General features: G+C 47.9%; 1 protein-coding gene across 1 annotated transcript in view; it reads right to left on the reverse strand.

Annotated features, from left to right (window-relative positions):
* LOC119435984 (plasmanylethanolamine desaturase-like) overlaps positions 1–17,166 on the reverse strand; it is a 128,549-nt gene that overhangs the window by 11,771 nt on the left and 99,612 nt on the right. Inside the window, exons 3-4 of the mRNA XM_037702702.2 lie at positions 1,420–1,511; positions 224–442 (exon numbers count right to left, since the gene is read on the reverse strand). Of these exons, the coding sequence (XP_037558630.1) occupies positions 224–442; positions 1,420–1,511 (311 nt within the window). The remainder of the gene's footprint in view (positions 1–223; positions 443–1,419; positions 1,512–17,166) is intronic.

A 17,166-nucleotide genomic window follows, 5' to 3' on the forward strand; every position in this document is an offset into this window, starting at 1 on the left:
CACAATCAACAAACCACTGAAAATCAGAAATTCTATGGCTTGCCTTCTTGCTAAACAAGGAGTGCTGCATTTAGTTATTGTGCATTCCATGATGCATACTTCAAGAAATGTTAACCACAGATAGTACAGCCCTAGCACAATAATTGGGAAGCAAAAAAAAGCAGTAAAATAAGACAAGCCTTTAGCTGAAAAATTCAAAATACGGGAATTCTGACATTCGTACCTGATTGGTGAACGCCACAAAAAGGGCCAGAAGGAAAAGGAAACAGTTCCAGTGGTATGTGGCCAGGATGGCCTGTGGAGGCTTGGAGGCAAAGCCCCAGGCCATGCTAGCCAACACTGGAATGGGCACCATGAAGTTGTCCCCATTGGTCTCAATGAAGTCGTGGCGCGTGATTGATGTTGGATCGATGTGATGCTCCCGGAAAGGACGTATAAATGCCTGCAGTTACACCAATTATTTAGAAAGACTGCAATGATTGCTAGAGCTTGCAGTACTTTTTACAGAATTTCAGACAGATTGTCATCAACTTCACTGGAAGCATTGTGCATGCAATGAATCCACATTGATGCAATGAATGAAGCAATGAATGTGATGCAATGAATGAATAATCCAGACTGCCCATTCCAAAAGTTGCCTCTTGAAGGCACATACAATGTAAGCTTGCAATTAAAAGGGACAAAAAGTCACTATTACTGTGAGAGACTTGGTAAGCCACAAAAGATGCAAAAATAAAATATCTTAGATAAAATGTTTGGCAAGATTGGCTTAACAATATGGTTGTGACACTTCTATTGCCAGAGAGGGAATTTACATATGAAACTCAAAGCCATCAGCCAAATTGAGTCGATGCTTGTATTTTCCATCATTTTGATGCTGGCTGAAGCGTCACTAGAAAAAGCCACATACACATTAGTGCCTGACCTTGTCTGAAATATCTTGCAAGACAACCAACAAGTGCAAGCAAGGTAGACCTTAAAGAGGTACAAGTAAAATCAAATAAAGAAACACACTCATGCAGAGATATACACTTTATCATGGTCTTTAGTTGATTGCAGTTTCTGGACGATAAAGACAAAGCAAAAAAAGGAGCACTACAATTAAGAAAGAAACATAGAAGGCAACACATTTCATGTACGTAGCGTATTAATTAAAAGAAGAATCTCAGGTAATCATTAGCAGACAAGGGTGAGAAAATGAAACGGGAAAAAAGCAGGGCAGCACTTTAGTCTGGGCTGCACCACAGCATACCTACACAGCGCCCAGCAATAGGCAAATCATTCTTGATGCCTTCATGAATGTGTGAAACATTGCACTTACGGCAACTGCACCACATGAACTAGGGTACCTTCTAAAGCCCTGACTCGGTAACAACTCAAGTGCTCACACAATCAATGAGAGGTAGTGTACGTACGTACCTTCCCAATGACAGGCAACTCCACACTTCCCCAGGTGTCGGCCGCCCAGTGGACAAGGCCACTTAGAAAATCCGCTGTCACTACTCCACACACTGCACAGGACAAGCATACATATACATGCATTCAATTCATGTCCACAAAAAGGTAGTGAGAAATATTGTAAAACTTTGTTTTAAACAACCCATATGACTGCAATGACAGAAATGAAAACCAGATAATTCTGTCTAGTGCACCAGATTTTCATAATCAAATCTGTGTGCACTAGATAGGTTTCTACTTTTCACTTGACCCAGGCTTCCCACAGCCAGGAGTTCAAATGACCCCGGCCCTCCCAGCTTAGGGAGGGCCCGGTCCCCACCCGAGGGCTGGAAAAAATGGCAGACTTCGTGGTATGGTTAAAAAAAGTTTAAGCCTCCTGCTGACTTCCCCTGTTTGAAACAGAGATTATCTATTTTAATAATGAATGCTTTGAAAAGGCTGTTCGTTGCATAACGTGCATAATCCTGAAGTCAGCTCACAGTTCTTCAGTCCGAGGTAAAAATGTTGCACTCGCCCAAAACCATGGATCGTGTAGAGCGACAGAGCTGATCCAGCTGATGGACACAGAGAGCAGCCAGACTGGGATTTGAGCAGCTACGGTCCAACAGTTTCGGAATGCGCAATGCAAAGATGCATAGAGAGCGGTTTCTGTTTGAAGTCTCGTTTATTGCGCTGCAAAAAATTAAAAACCGGAAATAAGCTGACGCAGAGGTTTCTATGCTATATTATGCTTTCATGATAGTGTAAACAATGCCCAATGAAATATTTATAAGGTATGGAACTCTCCGATTTATAGTGGTCAGTGTGAGCAGATGTAACGAGGGCTCTTGTGGCACGTTCTAAAGAAATCAAAGCCGCCGTGATGGAACTATCCAAAAATAACGATGAATGAGCAGAAACGAAGCATGAGGCTAATTCTTTGCTGAAAGCAATGACAATGTTGGAAACCGCGCTGATGGCGAGATTTGGGATAGAGTTTTGCAGTGCTTCAACACTACCAGCAAGGCACTTCAGAGCCCAACACTGTCATTGAATGCTGCCGTAAGCCTGATGAAATCGTTGTGTGATTATGTATTCGGCTTAAGAGAGAGGTTCGATGAAATTGAAAAGCTTGTGTAGGAAGTGTCGGACAATGCTTCGTACAAAGCAAGCACCCAGAGAAAGCGAAAACAATCGACACGACATGACAGCACTGAAGGCATGAGCACGCCAGAGCCACAAGATTCTTCAGCTAAGTTCCGCTGTGAAACCATCTTCGTCATGATTAACGATCTCCTGCACGCTCTCACAGCTTGCTTGAACGCTTACATCAAAGTCTGCTTGCAGTTTGCTGTTATTACTGATTAGTACTGCTTTTCCCCAGCGCAGAGGCACCTGCAGGCAATGGACCTCGTGAAAAAGTATCCTTCTGATCTGGCTGGCACATTTCCCGCTGAGCTTGAACAGTTTATTTCATTTGCGAGCAACAAAGGCTGTTCTTCTGTGGCAGACATGCTGAAACTTTTAATTCGTGAAAAGCTTGAAGGTTCATTCCCAGATGTTCATGTTGCTGTTAGAATTTTTTTGTGCTTGATGGTCACAAATTGCACTGGTGAACAATCATTCAGCAAGCTGAAATTGATCAAGAACAGGCTTCGATCAACGATGACTGACAGCCACCTCAGCGATTTGTCGCTGCAGAGTGACGGAGATTCTTAGGAGGGTCAACGTTGAAGATCTCGTCAACAAACTGTCCCAGCAAAAGGCACGAAAACGCTTGTAGAAACGTACATACAGTCGAATCTCGATAATTCGAACTCCAAGGTGCCTGAAAATTTATTCGAATTAAAGGAAGGACGTATTTTTGAAGTATTCGAGCACGATGCACGAACGGTGCGAGCCGTGAAATATCGCGGCCCGCAAGCGCATAGCAAGCGCAGCTGCCCACGCCGGCCAACGCTCGGTTCCCGATAACGGCAGAAAACGATACTTCAGGGAGCGGACGGCGGCGGGCGCGCGACGACCGTCGAAGGTGAGGTTGGAGGGCGGCAGGGAAGCGGATTCAGCCTCGGCAACTCCGCCGCTTTGGTGGCTCCCCTCTCTCTCAACTCCCTTCGACTGTCTCCTTGCGCGCCCGCCGCCGGTACAGCCGGCTGGCGCTGAGCCGTGCTCCCTCAAGGGCTGCAGAAGATAGCGCCAACCTTTCCCTTTCCCCACGAACCACTTACTACTACAGCCGGCTAAACCATTGTTCAAATAGGAAAGGAGAATTTCCTCCCGGCCCTCTACCCCTCTCCTGACTTCTTCGCCCTTTTCCGCTCTCCCATTGGACGAGGCTTGACACGTGACGAATAATGCGCGCGGCTTTCGTTATCGCGGGAAAACGGCGCCATTAGTGAGCGTAGAAACACCGGGACGCGCATTCATTCGCACGCCTGTGCAGCCGGTATAAATATAGGGGCTTTAATAAAAAGTAGCGACACTCTCCTCCTCCACCTTCCCTCCTTCTCGTTTCTCATCTCTTTCGCGCTCCTTTTTCGACCGTTGCGCCGCCTACACCGCTCGAAACACGTGCACCTGTTTATCTTTCGCCGCTGATCAGATTCGACGATCGCCGACTGTTCGCCGCTATCGTTGTGCTTCTCGCCAGTCGGTAGACGCTTCTCGGGCGAAAATGGCGATGGAGCGTGATCGTAAACAAACGCAGCCAGCGCCCGGGGGCTCGACGGTCCACGCGATGCCATTAGGCCAATACCGACGCGGCGTCGGCCTCGGACAGGGTGCGAGGAGGCGGCGGCATTCTTCAAAGCGTGACGCTACTTTTTTATATAGGGGCTTTAAGAATGGCGAGTAGCCGGTCGATTGCAGCGCGCCCGCGCGGTGCTAAAGGGAACTACAATCTAGGTACTTGCAGGGGCCGCGTCACCGCGAACGCCCCTAGCTCTGCGAGTCCCTGCGCCCTAGCGCCGCCGCCTCCCTAGCTTCTGCATGGCTTCACGGAGCGCGCCGCGCAATGGCCAGGCGGGCGCGTCGCCGTGGTCCGTCAGAATGATGCATTGAGTTAACGGTGTTTAAAACTGACTGGACACAATTTGTCACTTAGCTTGGATCTCAATTTCTTTCCCCTTTTAGTTTTACCATACGTTACTGCATACGGTAACGTGCGCACCATGTTTTGCGAGCCGAGTCGGACCAAGCCTAAACATAGCGAGCAAGTGGCGTCGGCCACAGAGCCCACGCCGTGCATGTCCGCGTCTCGCGTGTGTTTTTCACCATGGTAGGACCAAGGGACGAGTTAAATTTAATTCACCTTCTGCGACGTGGCAAGTATGACAGTCCCTTTAACCGGAAGCATAACCTTGAGCTGAGCTAAACTTGTGGCCGTACCCTTCGTACAGGCGAGTAATATCCTCAGGCCGAATGAAAAAAAAAAAATTAAAATAACCGAAAATCAACCAAAGAAACAGAACATAAAGCGTGGCAGAAAAAAAAAAACACTTCGGTTGGTGGCGCCATCTAGTGAGGTAGAGGGGGCGCCGAGTGTTTATTGCAGTAACTAACTATATTCTACTTATCTGCTGGTGTAAAGTGTCGGCAGCGGTGCAATTTACAACAAACAGTCCTATTTTTATATATTGCTTTGACAAACACACCTACGTAAGAAAAAAAGGTTTCACATGTTGTTGGACAAAGCGTCACAAGATCTCGCCACCAGCTTTGTGACTGGCGTCCACATTTGCCGTAACACGGCAGTTCCGTAAAGAATAATACGTGTATGGACAAGCTAAAGCTTTCTGGTATCTGCCAAAATTAATATTTCGCACTCAGCACATAGTTCTTCCATTCTGCAAGGCCTGAATGTTAGCCGCTATCATCATTATGCGACAGGAGTAGAGCAGCAATGTATTTTCTTTACTAATGGCAAGAAATTAGGCTCTAGCACTCTGGCATAATCAGAGAATAAAAGTTTGAAGTTCTTTCAGGTATGACTCCGAGCTTGATGCTGTACCATTGGTCCACGATCGCATGCATACTTCCCTCCGACTTCATGATCGTTAACACTTCGCCGGCGCACAAATGCCATCGTTGTTTTAACATTGACCACATGACACAAACGTAAGTGCCCGTACGGTTGTATACACTGCCGCTAATCGCGTCAAAATCCCGTGTTTCTCTAGTTAATGCCCGTTCAGTACCTGCGCTAGAACCCAACAGTCAGCTCGCCACGGCCGCACTAGAAAACGATCGTCTTCTCAACGTGGTCGTCGTCGCGCTGTTTGCGCACGCACAGCTCCGTTCGCACAAACGCGTTATTCCTCCTAGTATCGCTTCGTTTTATCTCAAACAATGCAGGATAGACATAGATTCCCGCAGTGTGCGCGCCTCCTGCTCGCCTAGCCCAGCAGAGGCATTCCCGCGGCTATGGCGGTGAGCGGGGACCACGGTGTAATATGTACTCTTACACCGTGGCGGGGACTAAGGGGCTCGACGATAGGTACGCGCGACCTCTAGGACCGAAAAGCACCTAGATGCGTAGTTCCCGTTGGTGCCGCGCGGGTGCGCTGCAGTCGACCGGCTGGAACTACAAAATGGGTTCCGAGAACAAAGAAGGTTAGAAGATAATCTGTTCTCATTGACACAGTGTATTGAAATAGCAGAAAAGGAACACAGGCCCCTATGGCTTGCCTTTCTGGATATCAAGGGAGCCTATGACAGTGTAATCCAAAAGGATTTGTGGGACATACTGGGCACTCTAGAGGTGGAAGATGGAGTAAGAAATCTTTTAAAAGATATCTATAAAAGTAACAGGGTGCTTATAAAATGGGAAAACAAGGTATCTGGGCCTATAGAGATACAGCAGGGGCTTAGGCAGGGGTGCCCTCTGTCACCTCTGTTGTTCATGCTGTATTTACAAGGATTAGAGAAAAAATTAGAGAGGAGCGGACTTGGCTTCAACCTTTCCTATTCCAAGCAGGGAGAATGGATTAAACAGTCATTACCAGGACTGATGTATGCAGATGACATTGTACTTATGGCTGACAGCAAGGAAGACTTGCAGAGATTAATGGACATCTGTGGTAAAGAGGGAGATAGCTTAGGTTTGAAGTTTAGTAAAGAAAAATCGGCAGTCATGACTTTTAATGATAATCAGGGCAGCGAGCATAGGATACAGGAGGTTACGCTGGAGGTGGTGGATAAGTACAAATATCTTGGAGTGTGGATAAACAATGGGGCTGAGTACCTAACGGAACATGAAAAATATGTGACGGCTAAAGGTAGCAGAAATGCAGCTGTGATGAAAAATAGGGCACTGTGGAATTACAATAGGTACGAAGTGGTGAGAGGGATTTGGAAAGGGGTGATGGTCCCTAGTTTGACTTTCGGCAATGCGGTCCTGTGCATGAGATCAGAGGTTCGAGCAAGGTTGGAAGTTAAGCAGCGAGGGGTAGGTAGACTGGCTCTGGGAGCACACGGAAATACACCAAATCAGGGGGTACAGGGTGACATGGGATGGACGTCATTCGAGGGCAGGGAAGCCAGCAGCAAGATAGAATTTGAGGAGCGATTGAGAGAGATGGCAGAAAAGCGGTGGGCAAGGAGAGTTTTCAGTTATTTGTACATGAGGAATGTTGATACAAAATGGAGGAAGCTGACCAGAAAACTGTCAATCAAATATTTGGACTGCAGGAGGGGTGCAAACCAGGAAACAGCGGTTAAGAAAAAGGTTAAGGAAACAGAGAGGGGTCTGTGGAAAACAGGGATGCAGACGAAATCAGCACTGGGCACATATCGAACTTTCAAGCAAGAAATTGCCAAAGAAAATATCTACGATAATTCTAGGCGAAGCTCTTTGTTGTTTGAAGCCAGGACGGGAGTATTGCGGACTAAGATGTACCGAGTCAAGTACCAAGGTATAGACACGTTGTGCTGTGCGTGTGGAGAAGAAGAGGAAACGGCTGAACACCTCATACTTTTCTGTAAGGGGCTTAACCCTACAGTGCAAGGCAACGGGGCTGATTTTTTCAAAGCATTGGGGTTTAGGGACAGTGAAGGCAAAATAGACTTTAAGCGGGTAGAAATAACCAAACAGAGGTTATCTGATTGGTGGATAAAATTAAGGCAGGGGTGAAATTTCACCCACCACAAAGTACAAATTATCTTAATAGTCATGGCTAGGTGGCGTATGTCACCGCCCGATTTAAAGGGTTCAGCCTCATCCATCCATCCATCCATGGACGGGCGCGCGAATGTAAATGCGCCACCGCGCACATGTGCACGGTGTAAGAACAGTTGTGTTGACACTGCGCGCGCGCGAGCGTCCAGATTATGTTCGGCAGCGCGCGGGCGCACCGAGTAGCTCTATTGCAAGCCGATAGATGACGCCGCGGTCAGCGGTCCCAGCTTAGCGGCGCCGACGGCTTGACATTGCTCTGCTTCCGCTAAATTTTCGTTCACAGTGGAGTGAGTAAAGCTCGAAGAAAATTCGTTATTTCAGATTAAATGATAAGTATACCAGGATTAATGCTTCGCTAACATGAAGGTTCCTTGTGCAGGGCGTGAACGACGTGAACACGGATCTATCGGGCAGCACTCAAAACCCACTCAACTTACGCTCGCGCGCACAATTTGTTTCGTCCGGTCTAGCCGTTCATCCAAGCATAAAAAAACAAAAGCGATAGCCCACGTGCTACCCCTCGATCAGAAGAAAATAATGACTGCACCGGAAAATGTATTTCATGCTTATCGCTGCTTTCATGCACACTCAGAAAACCGTTCAAGCATCGTTGCGCGAATTCAGTGTGGCCGCGGTATAAATTACGAAATGAAACGGCGCAAGCTTGCGATATGCAACGCACTAGAGCAAAGTGACTGTTCATGGCTAGAACTTAAGATGAGAATGCACATCAGCTATGTTAAAACTCTTTCAAATGAGAATTTATTAGGCGGACGAAGGCAGGCGTCTTATCTTGGATTAGAGCATCATTAATACAGTTGGTTCACTGGTGACAACCTGAGCAAATGCCTTTTTTATTTCAATTCCACTTAACATAGGCCGTGTACATTATTCATTTGGTATTCGTCCATTGATGACTGAGTAACTCTAGCAAGATCTAAAAAAAGAGGCGACTTTCTTTTTTCTTAAATTGCATATGAGAATATGCCAATGTAAGCGTGTTTGACAATGAATGATACAGCCTGTTCACAAATACACTTACGCCCACCACAGAATAATCCCATAGACATTTTTTTTTTCAGACACAATACGAAAAAACTTGTGTATGAAGCAGCTCGATAGCTTTAATAGGGGATAACCATCCCAGAAGCTTACACTCTCATACACTCCCACAATGGGAAAACGTTGAATAAAAACATGCAAGCGTGTAATATACACCGCACGCACATTGTAAAAAAAAATTCGTTAGCCAGGATGGAACAAATTTGAAAATCAGGCATACATCTGCACAGAAAACAGCAGTCTTATACAGCGTGCGCAAAGATTTAAAAATATGGAAATGTCACGTAGCTGGACAGAACCATAGTGATCTAGTTGCCGTCCCTTGGAGATACTCAGATTATTTTTTTTTACATTCCGCCTAATTACATATATAGTCTTAATCAATTAATTAACTTCTCAAATATTATAATTAGATTAAAAATGTCAATGTGAAAATTGTAGAGCAACATGAAAGACTCCCAATACAGCTTTCTATTGCTCAATACGCGATACGTAGAAGTGTTTTTTTTTTTTTCCGAGCGTGAAAGAAGCTCACTAATTCACGCAAAGTGCCTCGAGCGGCCAGTCGCGCGGCAATTTTGCGTATATTCGCGGGTTTCTTTCACGCTCGGAAAACACTTTTACGTATCAAGTATTGAGCAACCCAAAGCTGTATCGAGAGTTTTCTATGTTGCTGTACAATTCTCTCGTTCACACTTTTTATCCAATTATAGCATTAGAAAAGTTGATTAATCAATTATGAAAATAACTATAATTAGGCGGAATGCGAAAAAAAAATAATATGAGTATCTCCAAGCGACGGCAGACAACATTACCTTAGTTATGTTCAGCTACGTGACATTTGCATATTTTTATATCTTGGTGCGTGATAATTAAGCCACCCAGTGTATATCTTGTACATGCAGCAAAATTTGCACAAACTGCTGTGGCACACAGGAGGTTCTCTCTTCCGCAGTGCCTATCGAGGTTTATTTGACCGTGTGAGGTTCTTTGGACAGTTCGGAAATAAGGTGGGAACCATCTCATCGAGCTCCGCGCAATATGCCGTCGATATCGTATCCTCTGAAAAATGGTTGGCTGAGACACATGGTCGGATAGGCATTAGAGTTCGGTCTACCCTCACATTTGCACGGCGCCACTGCTCTAGACGACCGCTGTCGGACGGCGCTTTGAATAAAGGCGCACGCTCCGCACAAGTCCGGTATCCAGAATTACAGTTCGGAACGAAGCATTTCATACCCATTTCAAACGCCCCTCAGAAGGCCGCTACCATCTTTGTCGAGGGCCCGTGGCGACAATACCCAAGCACAAGCTCATCAATCGCACGCGAACAAAAAACGTGCCTTCAAAGCAGCGCGGCCGCACTTGCAAGCCGGAAGACGAAGCAGCGGCAGCACGCGCCTTGCCACCGAGACTGGGATCGCATTCCGCAGCGCCCTCTACGACGGCGTCGACCGAGCTGTGGGGAGAGTGTCAGCACCTCTCTTGCTTATTCTTACACCGTGCACATGTGCGCTGTGCGTGAGCGTACGCTTTTTACATTTTTGAAGACGCGCTCGGCTGCAGCACGATGCCGACTTGCTGTGCTATTGGATGTACGAATAGCATTGCCAAGGGGGGCAAGCTCTTTGCGGTTCCTCGTGGCAAACGAAACGTCAATCGGCGAGCGATATGGCTCCACCGTATCGGAAGAAAGAAATTTGACTGCCACCGAGGGGGGTCATTACTGAGACGGTTTCTGATCGCTGTTCTCACCCAGTTAGTGATGAACGCGGTAAGGGGAGTGCGTTCGCGAGTTCACCATCAGCCAACAACTGAGTAAAAAAAAAAAAAAAAAGTCCCGGTTTATGCTCTGCGGCGAACAAAAGGGCGCATTTTGGCAATATGAATACCAGCATGACTTCTAATAAAATGAGCATAATGAAAGAGTCGACAATTATAGAGCATAACGTAGAAAGCGCGCGCACACACGGGACTCAAGGCATAAAAACACGTTGAGGGTATTTCGCACATAAATGTCTCCGCCGTGTTGTGTGTGCATAGTTTGATGTACCTCTTTGTTTTCGTAAATGCGTCAGGTAAACAGAACACCATTCGATTCCGAGAAACAATCAGCAGTGGTAAATACTGCTTAGGATTGCGTTTACCTTGTTCTACCTTCCGTTTTTCTCGTCTGAGCGATGCAGATTCTACTAATAATTGAAGGTACTACATATCTTACGTAGAAATCTCACGTACAAACAGCCTTGTGAGAATGCGCCCAGAACAGTCGCGTTTCAAGCAAGCGCTTCAACGCGCCGCATGCGATACGATATGAAGCGGGCGGTAGCGGCCGCGCTTCGCTCACTGGGCGAGGAGGAAACGGCGCGGAGAGGAGGAGTTTGCGCTACCTTTGAAAAATACAGGGACCTTAGCCCGGCGCAGATTAGCCCGCCCCTGAAGTTTCGTTTTCTGCCGTTATCGGGAAGGGAGCGTTTACCGGCGTAGGTGCCGGTCCAGACCGGCGGCGTGTGTCTATTTGCGCCCAAGCCCAGTGCTCGACCGCTGGCGCCGCCATGCGCCGCTCGCGCGTACCATGTTTCTAGGTGGTTTCTTTCGCTGAGGGCGCTTGACCGCAATCATGAATGCAAACTTTGAAAGCGTGGCTGTATGGCCTAGTGGGTACGACGCTCGCTGCGGGACCAGGCGTACGCTGGTTCGAATGCCGCTTTTGCGAGAAACTTCTTTTTTCTTGGTATCACGCTTTTCTTTTTTTTTTCCCCTCTCTGTTTGCAGCGCGGTCGGTTGAACCCCGGGGCCGCGGTCCCGGGCGCCGACGCGAAGCGGCGGTCGTTGGGGTGTTGCGGAGCGCAGCGTAGCAACACCCCAAATAAAAAAATACTGCTCTAGTCAGGTAGACTGCTCCCTTCCTGATAGTGAGATTATATCTGGATCATCAAAACAGTGATGCGTTTATTTAGGAATGGCATCGATCCCTTAGCAGCAGCCACAATCGTGCCTAGTACTAGCACCACCAGCCCATTGTGTTCTCCGTTCCAACGGCGGCGGCAGGGTCCTTCAATACTTTTCTATTGAAGGACCCTGGCGGCGGTTAGAAACATGGTACGCGCGAGCGGCGCATGGCGGCGCCAGCGGTCGAGCACTGGGGCTTGGGCGCAAATAGAAAAAAATGTCACAGTTTCGCCCTAAGGGCGAAGCAATGAATGCGATAGCAACACAACAATGTCATACGAAGTAAGGTGAGCGGCCTTGGTAGCAATATGAATTGTAGTAAACATGACCTGATTAAGTAAGCAGGTGTGCTGCGGCGTAAGTAGACCGACATGAAGAGAGACTCGATGACCACGAGAAGGCGCGTGTGAAACGGTGGTGTTGATGAGAAGCGCTTACCGTGGGCAGCGCGTGCGAAGGGACACACCTGTAGTGCTGCACTGCCGATCTGGGCAGCATTGCATGTGTAGCGTGCGTTGGAAAATGTGGCCCGACTATTGCTAACTGAATGAACAAGCGTGGTGTGAGCGCGCACAAACAAACATGAATAGATCACACCAGGGGCGTAGCCAGAAATTTTTTTCGGGGGGGGGGGGGTTCACCGGCCCAACCGGGGGGGGGGGGGGGCAAGCTTCTGCTTTCCTCTACGTCAGGTGATCGATAATAAATATCGGTAGTTTAAGCAAACGCTATACATGTATATCAAAGACATGGGACCGCCCCCCCCCCCCCCCCCCCTCACGTGTGTGTGTGCTTGTGAAGAAATTAAGTAAAAAGTAATGTAAGCTCAGTAAATACAGTAAGGACGGCAGGTACAGTGGGCGTTTGGAGCAACGGTCTCTCATCGCGCCACTGAATGGACCAGTCTTCTAAAACGCATTATTGAGATGACCCGTGCGATCGGAGAAGACATCATTAATTGTTCATTTACGTTAAGCGTAGATGGCGTCGTCCTCGTCGGGGCGAAGTCCGTTTCACAGTCAAGGACGGCTATACGCGTGAAAATGCACGTGTGACCAGGCTGTACAGCCCACAGCAATAGCTTGTTCGCTGCGTCTTTGCGCTAGAAAACTTAAGTACGCGCAAAAACGCGTAAGGATTTTTTTTTTTCGAAGCTTTCGTCGCCCTGCTCCCTCATACGAGAGGGTTGCATTTCCTGCGGCAAGTGCATGGGCCGCTGTGTCTTCCGCTGTGTGTGAGCATGCAGCCGTCATTTGCCTTTACGTCATCAGATTCAGAATTGTACTGAATATTTCACCGCACAGCATAGATATGGCATGTGTACGCATTTTAAGTAGTGCGTGCAACTAATTTCTGCTTCACTTACGCCGGTGCAAACAGGAAGCGGCCTTGTACCTCACAGAATCTCGACTGATTGGTGTACTAGTGATGCAGAAATGAACTCCGGTCTTGTTCAGTGCATAGTGCACATAATCAATTTCTCAGGACGCGTGAACTCCGACGAGAACTGTCAGCGCCTGCAACAAGAATTTACTCACGCTGTACTGCGCACAGCAGTAATTCATGCTTGTCGGCTGTCTGTTTCGTGCATTCTTTTGCGAGTCGGTGGAATTTCACTGCTGTCATCAACCCCTTTGTGTGTACATTGCTGGTTTGGGATTCCACAACAAAACAGCAACTACCAGCCTTCCGTAATAGCTGGTTTGGGATTCAACAACACAACAGTAATTACCAGCCTTCCGTAGGGGCACAATCGCAAACAAGAGACGTTTCTCGCGCAGACTAAGCCTACGTTCACACTTGGGAAGCGGCAAGCGGGCGGAAAGGCCAAAGCGGCCGGAAAATTTTTTCCGTGCCTGTCCAAGTTGTTCACATTTGTTTTGCTACCGCCGCGGCCGCCGCTGCCGTTTTCGTCCAGATCCATCTAGTCTGCGTACGTTTGTCGGCGTGGTGGCGCTCATTATCGCATTATTTCGAGCGGTATGTTCATTCATTGACCCACGTACAGTCATCAAAAGTGATCATTTTACGCAACTTCGCGTGTCATCTGCGACCTTCGGTAAATTCCTCGTTGGCGTTCCGTAATTCTCACAAGGGCGCGGTAGCGCTGAGTCACAGGTTGGTGCCTAGGCGTGATAATATTTCTTTAATAGCTTTTATTTACAAGTTGTAATAACATTTCATCATTTCGTATTGTCGGCGCCTCCAGGACACCAAAGGGGCAACGGGAACACCACAGCTAAAACCCGGGCTGGCCGTTGTGTTGGGGCTCGCCAAAGCCTGCGCGTCCTACGTGAGACCTACGCTCTCAATCTATCGTCGCGACGAGAAAAGCACCCCGCGACTTCTGCAACATACCGTACACGTGCGAGGAGAATTATGGTGCGCCAACGAGGAATCTGCCTAACTATTGTCTGCCATGGAAGTGGAAGAAGAAATGGCTTTTATACTTCTACCTACTTGTTTTCTAGAAATTGACAATGAATAAACGGAAGACGCGGACATCTCGGAAACGGCGGTGGTGGGTTCGCCTGGCTTTGCAAAAGCGCGAGAAGTTGGGTCACGCCAAGGCTTCGTTGCCGCACCTCCAGACGCGCGACGTTGAATACTATCGCGAGTATTGCTGACAGTACGTTTTAGTGCCACTCTTGTCGTAGAGCAAGGGCTGGTTCTTGATCGCGTCGATCAGCATTACAGCCTACACTTTTGGTGCCATGTTCAATTTTACGACCGGTTGTTTACATGCTAGTGTAGCTTCCAGTGAAGCAGAACGACTTTCCGCCGCGTTTCCGCTTCGCCATGGCGAAAAAATCGGCCCGAGACCAATTTGGCTCGCAGCCTGTCTTTTCTGCCTGTTTTGCCACCTAGGCGGGCGGATTTTTGCAAGATTTTGCCGCTTCCGACAGCTTCGAGACCAAGTGTGAACGTAGCCTAAGATCCTGCGCGAGCGCGGCCTAACCGGCACCTGAAGGGAAGCGGCGGAAATGTATACCGGAGATTTTGACCACCTGGGGTCTTTAACGTGCACCTAAATTTAAGTAAACGGGCCTCGAGCGTTCTCGCCATCATCTAAAATGCGGCTGCCGCATTTGTTGCTTCATTTGTTGCGCATTTGTTGCTTCAGAATGCGGCCGCCACATTCTCGCCCAAAATTTCACAGAATGTCAAAGCCTTACAAACACTGTGACAGTTTTTTCCATATTCAGACATGATTCTCTGTAAATTACCAACCCAAACGGAAGCGCTCAGGCATGAAATTGTGATAGTAGCACCGGTTTCATGAATTATGTCAGCGCGAAGCGACGAGAACAAAGGGTGGGTAAGTGGGGGGGGGGGGTTGCGGAAAAAATTTCGGGTGGGGGGGTTTGAACCCCCCAACCCCCCCCCCCCCCTGGCTACGCCCCTGGATCACACTGAATGACTGCAGCCAACGACTGTCAAAACGCTGGCAGCGAGCGCATACGCCGCGCAGCGGGCGAAGGTACGTGCGGTCTATCGCTTCAACGGAAACTGAGCGGCGAATGCACGGCGCATAAAGGTCAGAGCCGTGTGGAGATAAGAGACGGTGCGGTCGAACGAACGACGAGCGCGGTTGTTGGCAGCGTAGAAGTGCCCCCCCCCCGCTTCCTCCGGCGCTGGCTTCCCGCTTCCTTGCTTGCGCGTGGGAGATTGAGTGCGTTCGCTCTCCGTGATAGCGCGCGTCCCCGCACGCTTCCGCTGGGGCATACGGCGCGCGGCGAAGATTTTATCTATACGGAACCTCACGGCGACGGCGACGCCGACGGCAGAAATCCGGTTGAAGTGTCCATATAATTGCTATCGCAATAATACGGCCCGGCGCCAGCTTACCCCGCTTCCTGAAGTTTCGTTTTCTGTCGTTATCGGGAAGCGAGCGTTTGCCGGTGCGGGCAGTTTCGTTGGCCGGACTGGGTCTCCGCCGCTGCATTAAGGGGTCTCTCCTAAGCTTTTGCTCTATGGCGGTGTCGGAGCAATGCCGGTCGGAGGCGCCGCCGCGTTATTTGGCGCGCTGCTGAGAGCATTGTCGGTCCGCGGTATGTTCTAGTTAACCATCGCAAATGCTTTCGCGTTCGAATTACCGAGCGTTATCGCCCATTGAAATACACATAACATTGACGGGACCACAGCGTCAGTTCGAATAAACCTGCACTTCGAATTAAGCGTGTTGGAATTAACGAGATTCGACTCTACCTTTCTTTTCTTAAAATATGAATAAAAAGAAGCAGACAGAGGAAGCCTTTATTCACGAATGCGCTTCCTGACTTTCGAGGGAAGATGTCTATTGAAACACGGGTAAACTGCGCTAAAGGTTAAGGGTAATGGAAGAAACATAAGAGACCAGCACTAGATTATTAGAATATGGTCGAGTGGAACGAGCGGCTGGGGCGGCGCATGCTTTGCAGTGAGGCGCCCGACGTGGAAAAATACTGGGGCGGCGCTGCGGTCGAAGTGGATTGGGCCGCATCAAGGTCGCGCCGTTGGAAACTGCTGGCGATACTGCTCGGCAGGGTCATTCGTACTACTTCGCGCGCTGGTATTTGCGTTCAGACCGATCAAATGAGGTTCATAATTGCATATGACATGTATTTATGCCTTAAGAATAAATTCCTTTCCTTTCTCTTCTTTATTTATTTTTTATTATTTTTTAATACCACTCGGTCATTGCGCGTGCATTGCGGCCGCAGTATCGGCTTTCATTCTACTATGTTATTGCACGGTTCCCTTCGGAGAAAAAATATTTTTCTCTTTCTTCAAGCAGCATGTATCTCTCGTGTGTATTGTTGCGCATAAAGTTTTTCATCAGTAGGTCCTGCGAAACGCAGAAGGAGAAACATATGCAACCTTCCTGCTTGCCGCTTCAAACAAATAAAACATAGCTGCCCCATCCAGCGCCTTGCCGTCAGATTTACGGGAAGTACTGTTATAGAAAAAAGAAAAAAAAAAAAAAAGCTGCAGCGCAACATTTCATTCAAATTTCTGCCTTTCTCGCGTAACAGAATGCGGAGTAATTGGTACGGGGTCATTTATTGCAGTCGGACCTCGAGCGCCGAAAACGATTTTAGTTAATTAAATCAAATCAAAGGGGAATTTTATTAAACAATAATATAAAAAATGCGTACAAAGATATTTGGTCCCATAGCCTAAAGCGGCCATTCTATATGCTAATCTTTGGCCGTAAACCGTACGTGGAAATTTTTTTTCCAGTCGATACTTCAAAGAAAGAAAAGAAAAAGAAAAGTCTTGAGCTCGCGGGTTCAATCCAGGTCGCGGAATTCGATGGGAACAAAATGGAAAAAGACTCGCGTACTTCTATTTAGGTGCACGTTAAAGAACCCCAGGTGGCAAAAACTATATAAACCGGGTGCCTTAATCATATCGTGGTTTTGCCACGTAAAACCGAATAATTTGCTTATATTAAAAAAAGAAAAAAAAAAGCAGGTGGCTGCGTTCTTCGGCTTATTTCTGAGGGTGTCAACAACATAAATTATTCTCGAGTCTGATTTCCGAGAAAAACATGTTAC

This window comes from Dermacentor silvarum, chromosome 1 (assembly GCF_013339745.2).
Source record: "Dermacentor silvarum isolate Dsil-2018 chromosome 1, BIME_Dsil_1.4, whole genome shotgun sequence".
Classification (NCBI taxonomy): Eukaryota; Metazoa; Arthropoda; class Arachnida; order Ixodida; family Ixodidae; genus Dermacentor; species Dermacentor silvarum.